The sequence below is a fragment of the Triticum urartu genome, chromosome 3 (genome assembly GCF_003073215.2).
Source record: "Triticum urartu cultivar G1812 chromosome 3, Tu2.1, whole genome shotgun sequence".
In the NCBI taxonomy this organism is placed as follows: domain Eukaryota; kingdom Viridiplantae; phylum Streptophyta; class Magnoliopsida; order Poales; family Poaceae; genus Triticum; species Triticum urartu.
Window position 1 is genome coordinate 558497797 of NC_053024.1, and position 11445 is coordinate 558509241.

At 48.5% G+C, this 11445-nt stretch overlaps 1 protein-coding gene across 1 annotated transcript; it reads left to right on the plus strand.

Moving 5' to 3' along the window:
• Window positions 1-4955: 4955 nt before the first annotated feature.
• LOC125546951 lies at window positions 4956-5936 on the plus strand. The gene is made up of 4 exons (XM_048711034.1): window positions 4956-5135; window positions 5215-5316; window positions 5392-5556; window positions 5646-5936. Exons 1-4 carry the CDS (start codon window positions 5121-5123, stop codon window positions 5934-5936), a joined length of 573 nt encoding a protein of 190 aa, XP_048566991.1. The 5' UTR covers window positions 4956-5120.
• The last annotated feature ends 5509 nt before the right edge of the window (window positions 5937-11445 follow it).

Here is an 11445-nt window from a genome sequence, read left to right on the forward strand (position 1 = left end):
TGATGACCCGGAACTTCTTCATTGAGCCGGGATTTTGTAACTGTCATATACTTTCTAAGACGGAAATTTTCTGACGGCCTTTAAATTTTCATCAATATAACAGTAGCCTCTGGGACCGGGTTATCTTTCCCTCCATCGTCCTGCGGTTCTTAAATTTTCTGAAACTGGCAAGATTTGCTGAGTCATGTCATCGTAGCCCCCGAGTCTCAAGGTGACTCGAGGAGTTGGCTTGAGATTCTCCATATTTTACCGTGATATAAACCGACATAAGTTGTATATCATTGGTGTTGATAGCCCGATGTGAATCCACAAAAGGTTGAGGTGACTACGGCGGGTTATAAATGATCCCGTATGAGCCGTGTCAGCAACTCAGCCAATGGTTCCTTCCAACTGGCCATTTGAAGTTAACCAAACTGTAGTGGCGACGACTTGTGTGCTTGCCCATTGAGCCACCCAGTGCAGGCGGCGGTTGATAGTATATGATAATTTGCCTCCATTTTGTTGCTACCCAAGCTATGACTTGCTCATACTCAATAAACAACTCATGCAGATAGGTGCGGCCCGGTATGTTGATGTAGACCAGGCCGTGAGAGACGGACGGCAAAAACTACCGTAGCATTAGAGGCGGCTCAGATAGATGAATCGGCCGCGGTGTTGTAAGCCGGCGCGGACGGGCGAGTCAATCGCAGGCACGGTAAGCCGTGCGGACGGGCGAATCAACCACGTCGTGTTGATGTAGTGAATAATTGTCCTGCCTCAAAAATATCACAAGTCAGAGTAATTGTTCCTTGACAAAAACAATATGTGCTAATAAAAATAGACCTTAGATGGATATCACCTGATATGTTAGGCCGGAAATTATCCGCCATGGAGTTGATGATCACCACAGTGACGCGGAAATCAATCACGGCTGAGCCGGCCGCAGGAGCAGACAGATGAGCCGGCAACGGCGTTGCAAGCCAGCATGGTCAGGCGAGGCAATTGCAGGCACAGTCCCGACGAGTCGAAGTAGACGGGCTGCAGGGACGGTGTCTTGCGCGTGTCCAGTGAGCAATTTGACGTAGTGCAGATGTAGACGCGACCTTGAAAAAATCTTTTGATAATATTTAATTGCTCTTGCAGTGAATAATTGTCTAGATATATTTGTCAGAAAATATCAGTCGAAGGGTTGACAATGCCTGCGGTGGAGTTAGAAATCAACCGCGGCCCTCCTCTTTTTTTAACTTATCTGATCTTGCAAACACCAGGGACACATCTATCCGATTTCTTGTCTCCTACTGGCTCAGAAGTTGAACCCAACTGTGGACATCACAATTCGACCTTTTTTTAAAAGGAAATCATCTTCCCTCTTGCTTGGTACTCCGATTTTGTCGACCCCGTTTCATTGTCTCCAAACACTAGTACCCAGAGCGGCTGGTTTTGTCTTTACGGAAGCCAAATAACCAATTAGTCTTGTGCCCGCTTAGATTATTGATGTGAGAGCCACTGTTGTCCTTTGCATTGGTGATATGAGTACATGCTTTTCCTTGCTGATCTCCTGGCCTCCGCAACTTTTTGAAATCCACCTGAGGCTAGCGTTCGAGCAACTCGCCCCTGCTGTGTCAGATCGGTCGCAAAAATTGTCCGACGGAAAATTAGGGCGAGGCATGCTTGGTACGGCCAGCGGTGACAACTTGCAGAGGAAGCGAGGTGTCTTGAGATTTAGACAACACCATGAGACCCAGGCTATAGCGACTTGAAGCGCGAGCAACGAAAACGAGACCGCAACTGCAGCTCGGCCAAAGCAAAAAATCCGTCGACGACTGTAGCAAAAAAGGGCGATGGTGACTTGCCACAGAGGCAGCTCTCAGCGGCGGCGAGGCCATGGCGGCTCAGAGCGGAGGCAAAAACAAAGGCGGCGGCGCCTCAGAAACGGGCAACTCCGGCATGGGCGTCCCGCTGTAAAGTTGAGCAGGCCAAGGCAGCTCAGTGAGGGTACCGCGGTGGTGGCTCAGGCTCGGCGAGCCGGCGGCGGGTTGAAGCTACTGAGATGGCCGATGCCGCGACTGGCCGCTCGAGCGGCAGAGGTATGGACGAGCCGGGGGGGTCACGAGGGGCCTTCTCCCGAGGCGCGGCATCTCAAGGGCAGTGCAAAGATGGCTCTCCGGCGGCGTGGTGAAGACGACTCTGCGCCGCATCGGCGGGGACGGGCCGCGGCAGCGGACCAATGGAGGCGATGCAAGGTGGAGCCGCAGCGGAGCCCGGCGACTCAGCGACGAGACCGTGCGGTGTCTCGGGTGATTCGGCCATGGTAGAAGACTGGCCCCCAACGAGCCAGCGGAGGCGGGGCGGCGCGACAGGGATGATTCGCAGGCAAGTGCGTGAACGTAGAGGTTGAGTCCGCGTCGTCGCTGTATCCTGCTTCTGGGTCGGGGCATTTTTTTTATTGAGAGCTCACGTGAGCAAGTACAGGTCTCCAAGTAGTATTCGTGGTAGGAGTATCACCAGGGCAATTTTGACTATTTTAACCTGTGGACGAAATCAATTCACAAAATGAACTGCTCGTGAAACTATTTCACAGCACTGACCCTTTTGTGTAGCGCCCGCCACGCAGGCGCCCCACCCTACAGTGCAGCGCCTAGCTCGGGGGCGTTGCACCTCAGTCCACCGTGGCAGCCCCTGGGCCCGCACCCAGCAGTGCAGCGCCTCAGAGCTAGGCGCTGCACCGTAATGTGCAGCGCCCGGACCGCAGGCGCTGCACTGTGACTTAGATGCCAGCCGCCCCCCCCCACCCCACCCATTCGTTCCAGAGGAGTTACAGAACAGGCGGCCGGCGGCTTCCTCCTCTCCCCCTCTCAATCCCCTCTTAAAAAATCTTCAAATCTGACGATTTGGCCCGTGGATTCCTTCACCAATCCATCCTAGAAGGTACTTTTCTCCGATCCCCTTCTTTCTATCCATAGAATGTATGCTATTTCGGAGATTTGAGGAACCCTTGTTTGAATCTTGTGTGTATTAGATTTAGGGAATTTTTGTTTGAATCTTGCATGTATTAGATTTGGGAAACCCTTGTTAGACTAGAATGTGGTTTGGATACATAGGTTGACATGTTATTTATATAGTTTGGATACATAGGTTGACATTTTATTTATATGGAAAAGATATTTGTATTGAATCTTGCATGAGGTAGGCTTAGTTTAGTTTATTGAAATTACATTTGTATTGGCAAGAATGGTTTGGATACATATGCTTTGTATTTTGCATCTAGTAGGCGTATTTTAGTTTATTTGTATTGAAAAGATAATCGTGTTGACAAGAAAGCTTTCTTTCAAAATTGTTAGGATGGTTTGGCTTCTCGATGATCACTGGGACAAACAACACCGGTCGTACGCTATGGCGGTGGAGCAGCGCGTAATAATGAAAGTGGCCTGTTTTATGAATTTCGTATTTATTTCAAACACAAATGCCCCATATGTAATGTTATGAATTGTTTGTTTGTAGGCGCTTGCACCTTTGAAGCTTCGTTCTCACGGGGTCACCCTTGGGTGGATGCGCTATGATGAGCGATACACACCGTATGTAAGGGAGACAGGACTTCTCCCTTTCATTCATATGGTCAGACGGTCGACGCCACCCAACAATGCTCCAGCACTCACCGCGCTTATTGATCATTGGCGGCCGGAGACACATAGTTTCCATCTACGGACTGGGGAGATGACAGTGACGCTCCAGGATATTGCTATGATCATCGGTCTTCCTATCGATGGGAATCCTCTATGTATGAGCACCGACTTCGATGGGTGGCGCGCGCAGATGCATGCCCTTATCGGTATGGTTCCTCCGGAGCCTCCGGAACCACCAGCAGAAAACAAGAAGAAGGAAAGAGTCGCAGCCGATGCTACTTTCACGTGGATTACTGAGCACTTTGGTACTTGCCCACCGGAAAGCTGATGAGGACACAGTCAAGATATATGCTCGTGTCTACATGTGGTATGTGATATCCAGGACTATGTTTGCTGATGGCACAGGCAAGAATGCTCCATGGATGTGGCTGAAGGCGTTGACCGTCTTCGATAGCAAATGGAGTTGGGGTTCGGCGACACTGGCTTACTTGTATAGACAGGTGTGAAGTTGTTTCTTTTTCACTTTATTGCTACATTATGAATGCGATCTTGCTCTTAATTGAACCATGTTCTCTTTTATGTGCAGTTGGACGAAGCCTGTTGTAGGTCATCTGGAGGTATTGGTGGTTGTTTGCTCGCACTTTTCATATGGAGCTGGGAGCGTTTGTTGGTTGGACGTCCGAAGAAGGTGAAGTACAATGATTGGGACGACAAAGGCGACCTACTACGACTACCCACTTGGGCTTACAAGTGGGATGTGAAAAATGAGACGACAGATGATCCCTCGGTCATGTACAAGTTGTACCAGAGTGAGCTTGACGCGATCACGCCTGAGAAGGTGAATTGACATGGCATAAGTGATTATGATGCTTCTATTGCAACTCGATATCAATTTTGCATTCTATCCCATTTTGCAGGTGATATGTGAGCCGTATGGAACAGGAGATAGTTTTGGTAACCCTTTAGAGTTCAGGCTGAGTCCGATGTGCACTAGGGATAGGGATCTCTGGCGTATGCGGTGCCCACTCATATGCAACTGGGCGGTTGAGCTTCACCTCCCACATCGAGTGCGCCGTCAGTTTGGTTTGTTCCAGGCACATCCGCCGGAGTGGGAGGACACGGACAAGTTGCTACACGCGTAAGATATAATTAACCTTGAGTACTTAGCAGCTTCTCGGCAGTTTCGATGCTACTAATATTATGTTTCTAACTTGCAGGTTGGATAGGAAAAGGCAGCGGAAGATTAAGGATTGGGCCAAGCATCAGAGAAAGTATGTCGTACAGTTTGCGCTTAGTGTGGAGCAAGCTAGGGCTGGAAAAGGAGTCCAGCTTCATGAGCACTACCCTGTAGCGTTCAACAACTATCTCACATGGTTTCTTGCAAGTACCCGTGTGGAGGTATGCAAGCCGGCGTATGCTGAGGAGATTTTGGAAGAACCCACTGTTTTTGATGAGGTAGCCCAACACCAGTACAACGCATTAGTCAGGAAAGGCAACTCAGTGATCCCTTCAGCTCCAATGATGAACTTTGTGGTATTTGCCCTCTTTGCTTTTCATTCACACTATTCACATCTTCGCTTGCCTAACACGTTAATACCATTTCTGTTCATAGCGTGCCCAGATCAAGAAAGCAGCTGATGAGACCGAGACTATTCTTGAAACAACCCCGGCTGGCAAAAGCGATGGAGAAGGTGCACTTCGAGCATTCATCAAGGTTCACATCTCCTTCAAACTAGCACTTAACATGTGTTGCTACGTTCGATGTCTCATTCACTTGTACATGTTGCAGCGCCAGGGCCAAAAGTTAAGGCGGCTATCAAACCTTTTTGGTTGTCGTGACCCCGAGTATGTATCACCAGAACGGTCTAGGTCGGCGACACCATCAGATCCTGCTTCGGGCCAGAGCCATGGTGATCATTTGGAGGATGAGGATGTGGGTGTGGTCACCCAAGAGGTATGGCATGAGCATATATATCCAATTGTTGATGCATTGCTAACTATATCCTCACACACGGTCTTTCCATATCTTTTGTTGATGCATAGGTTGCTGATGATGATATGACCTTGGGGGCGTACCAGGTTAGGTCTGCATACATACTAAAGCCTAGAAAGGGAATCAACAAGTACACACCTGAAGACTTCACCGAAAGAGGCAAAAGGACGGTCGGCACCTCGCGGATGGCGGCTTTGGATGACTATTTGGATGACGATGTCGATGACGTGGAGGAACCGGAGCCAGAGCGGGAGCGTGTTCCTCTTCCTAGGAAGGTCAAGAAGTTAGCCAGCAAGAGGGGGGGGCAGCCAAAAAGCGCTCAAGGAACTAGCTCTTCTTAGGAGCCAACCATAGTCCTTTATTTGTGGTAGCTCTATGTTGAACTTGATCCTCTTTGTATGTCTTAGTTATGTTGAATTGTGGTAGCTCTATGTTGAACTTGATCCTCTTTGTATGTCTTAGTTATGTTGAACTTGGAGTTGACGTCTTAGCAATGTTGAACTTGATCCTCTATGTTGCACTTGTTGTCTTAATAATGTTCAACTTGATCTTCATTAGCTTCACCATTAAAGCCCTCATCTTGATCATTCACATTGGCAGTCTCGACATGTTTGAACTGGTCTGGATCCTCGAGGGTGACCTCAACTCCCTGCTCAACCACATTGAACTCTGAACCATGACAATCACCCTCTGGGTGCACCAAGTCCCCCTCTCCCTTCCTCATCTCTACCTGATAATGATTCTGTTTGCAAGCTACAGCCCATGCAGCGCCTAGCACACTGCAGCGCCTCGCACCGAGGCGCCACACTCTACAGTGCCAGCCAGTGTGCAATGCCTCCTAGGCGCTGCACTATACAGTGTGACGCCTAGAGCTGAGGCGTTGCACACATGGACTGAGCTAAACAGAGAGCAAACACTCTGTTTGCAAGCTACAGCCCATGCAGCGCCTAGCACCGAGGCGCCACACTGTGCAGTGCAACGCCCAGTAGCTAGGCGTTGCACCTGTACTTAGCAAATTTTTGGCACACGCACACATATTCCGATGAGGAGAGATAGTAGCTCACGACACATAGCAAGCAAAGAACTGTGACACATAGTAGTTCACGACACATAGTACTTCACGACACATACTAATTCATAATACATAGTACTTCATGACACATAGTAGATCACAACCAAATCGAAGAGGAGAGATAGTAGTTCATGACACATAGTAGTTCACAACCAAATCGAAGAGCATAGTTTAGAGGATAACACGATTATCGTCCACAAGCAAGTTGAAGATGACATAGCTCTATTGCGTAGAGCAAGGCCCTTTTCCATTCTTCTTCTTCCTCTCTTCTTCAATGCTTGCTCCCTAGCGCGCATCGCATTTGACGCTCTCTCTTCTTCCTTCCTCTTCTCCTCAAGCTCCTCTTCCTTTTTCTTCTTTAGCTTGGCTGCATCCTCCTCTCTAAGCTTCTTCGCAGCCTTCTCCCACCATCCCGCCATCTCATCTTCACCATCCTCCTTCATTGTTGGTTTGTTGGGTTGGGAAGCCACCATACCTACAATGAGTGAAACATAATGGTTAGTAAAGACAATACAAACAAATGGAACATATGAAAAAAATAACATATGGAAAACAAGAACATTTGAAACATTATAGTTAGTGAGCAACATACGGAAATGGTCCATCGAGGTATCCAAACATTCCTCTATAACGACCTTGCCCTTGTCCATCACCACGGCCAATTCCATCACCAAGGCCAAGACCATCACCACGGCCAACACCACCACCACGAGCTCTACCACCACCACGGCCTAGACTACCACCACCACGGCCTCTTGTAAGTCCTAGTTGCCGACCTCTTTGTTGCCTAGATCCTCTTTGACTAACACTTGGTTGGCTTGGCACTTGTTGGCTACCACTTGGTTGGCTAGGCACTTGTTGGCTACCACTAGATTGGCTCCCACTTGGTTGCCTTGGCACTTGTTGGCTACCACTAGGTTGGCTCCCACTTGGTTGCCTTGGCACTTGTTGGCTACCACGTTGTTGCCTTCGCACTTGTTGGCTACCTCTTGGTTGGCTTGGCACTTGTTGGCTACCACTTGGTTGGCTCCCTTGTGTAGCTCCTTGTTGGCTAGTGCTTGCATCATTTTTCTTGGACCTTTTCCTTGGTTTCGTACATTTTCTTTTGTTGTGGCCATGACCTTTGCATTCCCCACAACGGGAGCTCTCATGAGGCTCTTGGAATTGATCGTTTCCCGCTTCGCGGCGGCCACCATGGCCCCATCCGTCCATGTCGCCTCTAAAACGCTTTGTTTTACGTCTACCACGTTTAACAACCTTCAACTCCGGATCCGGCCATAGTTGAACTCCATGGTACTCCGGCCATTGTGATTGGTCAAAGTATGGGTGAAAGCGGGGAGCCCATGTTTTCTTGACCGTCATGATTGAGAAATCCAACTCCCTCACGGTGCGTGGGTGATTGATGTCCACATTTCTAACGCGACCGGCGGTATACAAATGTGAGCATGGGAGATGAAGCAACAATGGCATCCCGCAAGAGCAATCACATTGTGGTAACGACACCTTGAAAGCCCGACCTCCATGTTGCCGGCCATCGTTTGTGGTTCCTCCTGGCTCTTTCACTTCATACTTCCACTCTTCGTTGTCATATAATATAGCTTCTTCTGAGTCCGCCTTTCGTGATTGAAATTCTAACCATTCATCAACCTTGGGTGGGAACTTGTACTTGTACTTGCGCGGGTTCTCACCCGCTATCTGTGCATCAGTTTCCATTGAGTACTTTAGAAAGTACGCATTCATCTTGTCAAATGTGTATTGAACTATTGCCGTCACAGGTAATCCACGTGCACCTTTGAGCACCCTATTGAAGCATTCGGCCATATTGCTTGTCATTTGACCGTATCTTCAGCCATCTTCATCAAAAGCACGTGCCCACTTGTTCCGGTGGGGAATGTGCCTATTCATAAAGTCTTGACACCCGTGATCAAGTTTTTTGTGTGCGAGCAATTTGTTCAACAAAGTGGCGAACCGCTTCTCAGAGAAAGCAAGACAACAATCTTGAAGATCATCGGTCAACTCCTTAAGGCCACATGCCCTATAGAAGTTCGAACAAAAGTGCCTCATGCACCATCGATGGTGCAACGGAGCATGCCCGGGAATGTCAATCTCCACTGCGTTAAGAATTCCTGCATGCCGATCCAATATGACACAAATTTTCCTTTGACCGGGTAACACCTTCGTCCTCAAAAGACGCATAAACCACTCCCAGTTGTCATTGTTCTCTGCCTCAACCAAAACAAATGCCAATGGCAACACCCCGTTATTGGCATCACTTGCTATCGCAACCAACAAGGTGCCCTTGTATTGTCCGGTCAAGAACGTGCCATCAATGGAGATGACCGGCCTACAGTGTTCGAAAGCCCTCACGCATTGCTCGAACGCCCAAAATGCACGGCCAAATACTCGGACTTTCTTTCCTTCATAAACCGTTGTTTGGTGCCTATGAGGCTCGACAACATGAACCATGCCCGGGTTTGTGGCGGCCATGGCTAACAACAACCTAGGGATTCGGTTGTATGCTTCCTCCCAAGTACCATACAACATCTTAAATGCGGCTTGCTTCGCCTTCCATGCCTTGCCGTACTTCACCTTGTAATGAAAGATGGCTTTCACAAGGTCAATGACATGTTGGACGCTCATTGTTGGAAGTGTGGATATTGAGTTGGAGAGCCTGTAAGCGATGAACTCAGACGTGAGTTGTCTGTGGTCTTGGGACACAATCTTGCCATCCATCCTTTTGCCTCGGCACATGTGAGTTGGCACACAACTCACTACGTGCCAAGCGGGACCTCCTTTCCATGGTCTTGCACGCACAATCCACTGACATATTTCATCTTCACATGCACATGCAACCGTGTAGCGCACATTGACGTCCGAATGCACCACCTTGTGTGGACGATAATGCGTAACCGAGTAGTTGTCGAGCCACATCTTCAATTCCAAGAAGGTTTCGAACTTACACCCTTTACCAATCCGGTTCTTGTCGTCTCCCAATTCACGGTGAGAGCTTGGCCTAACCCCAAGAGATATAGATTTGCCACCATCCACAACGGCTTCATCCGCGAGACTAACATCCTTGAACAATGGTGTCTTGTGATCCCGACCGAATACCTTCTCGAAATCTTCGGCCTCCTTCACCATGAACCCCTCCTCATCAACTTGTTCATCGGGACCTTCGTCATCCGAATCCGATGCATATGCACGGGAAAAAGGGATGGAATGGTCCATTGTCTCTTGCAAATGATATTTGTCAAGATCACCCACATTGTTGTCATGGAGATCAACTTCATTGTCATCGTCTGCATACTCATCATTGTCCTCTTGCAAAGCTTCATCTTGGTTGTTTGTAAACGGGCTCAATGTTGGCCTCACTTCTTGGGTCAAAAGAGGTTCAACAATTTCATCTCGCTTCAAGGGTGGGGGGCTACTAGCAACCAAAGGGGAGGGTTTCCGGTTCAAGTCCAAATGCAAATTTGAATCAACCTTCTTCGTTGCAAATAACTCAAGAGCCTTGTCAAGTGAATCGGCCACCGTTTCCTTGTATGCAACCCAACGTTGCTCCGAGTTGATACGCATTGTCTTCCAACGGATGTGCATTCCAAAACCTACATTATGCCTTCCCTCCAACTCAACGATATCACTAGGGTCCATCCAATTCAAATCTTTCCTCACTTGTTGCAAGAGCTCCGCATAGCTAGGACTACTATCAAACAACATATCTAGCTCATCCGGATCCGGTTCAATATTGCCTTTCAAGAAGGCGTCTTTGTCCCCATGATGAACAAACACACATGTTCTTCCCATCCCTATAAGCATTCAAACAACACATCGTAACATTGCTTCCATGAGTACTAATTTAAGGATTAACACGGAATACAAACCCTAATATATATATATATATATATATATCAAACAACAACCCTAACCCTAACCATAACCCTAACCCTAACCATAACCCTAACAATAACCCTAACCATAACCCTAGCACCAACATAAGAACACCCATAAGAATAACCCTAACATACTAACAAAGCCTAATCATAGGAAATTGGCAAACAAAGATCTCACATCTCCATGCAAATCTCTAGATCCAAACAAAACTAGGGTTTCCCAAACTAGCATTACTTGGATCAAAACAAGGGATCGGAGAAGATTACCTTGAGGGAGGGTATGACTTCGAAATCCACGGACAAATTCTTCAAATTTGCAAGTTTTGGGAGAGGATTTGAGAGGGGGAGAGAGTGGGAGAGGGGGCAAAGCTCGGGTTGGGCTGTGTGGGGTGGGGGGAGTGGGGGAGGGGGGCCCAGCCGCTGGATAAGTCACAGTGCAGCGCCCGAACGCTAGGCGCTGCACATTACATGTGTGGCGCCTAGCTAGGAGGCGCTGCACTGCTGGGTGCGGGCCCAAGGACTGCCATGGTGGACTGGCGTGCAACGCCCCCGAGCTGGGCGCTGCACCGTAGGGTGTGGCGCCTGCGTGGCGGGCGCTACACAAAAGGGTCAGTGCTGTGAAATAGTTTCACAGGCAGTTCATTTTGTGAATTGATTTCATCCACAGGTCAAAATAGTCAAATTTGCCTATCACCAGCAGCTCCGAGTTGACGCCCCCTTGTACTTTGAACAACACACAATAGCAGAAATTTACTTATCTCGGCGACTTGGCAACTTGACGGCTTGATGTAGACGCGCCGGTAGTTTTGGTCGATTGAGTGCAGACCTCCACTGCTGTGTACGAATCGACTCAGCACTAAAAATACTTGTCGGTCTCGATAACGTCTG

Excerpts from the sequence above, each read along its gene's own strand:
- LOC125546951 (XM_048711034.1), top strand. Across the intron at positions 5,317-5,391 it reads CACTTCGAGCATTCATCAAG|CGCCAGGGCCAAAAGTTAAG; the intron begins GTTCACATCTCC and ends TACATGTTGCAG. Across the intron at positions 5,557-5,645 it reads TGGGTGTGGTCACCCAAGAG|GTTGCTGATGATGATATGAC; the intron begins GTATGGCATGAG and ends GTTGATGCATAG.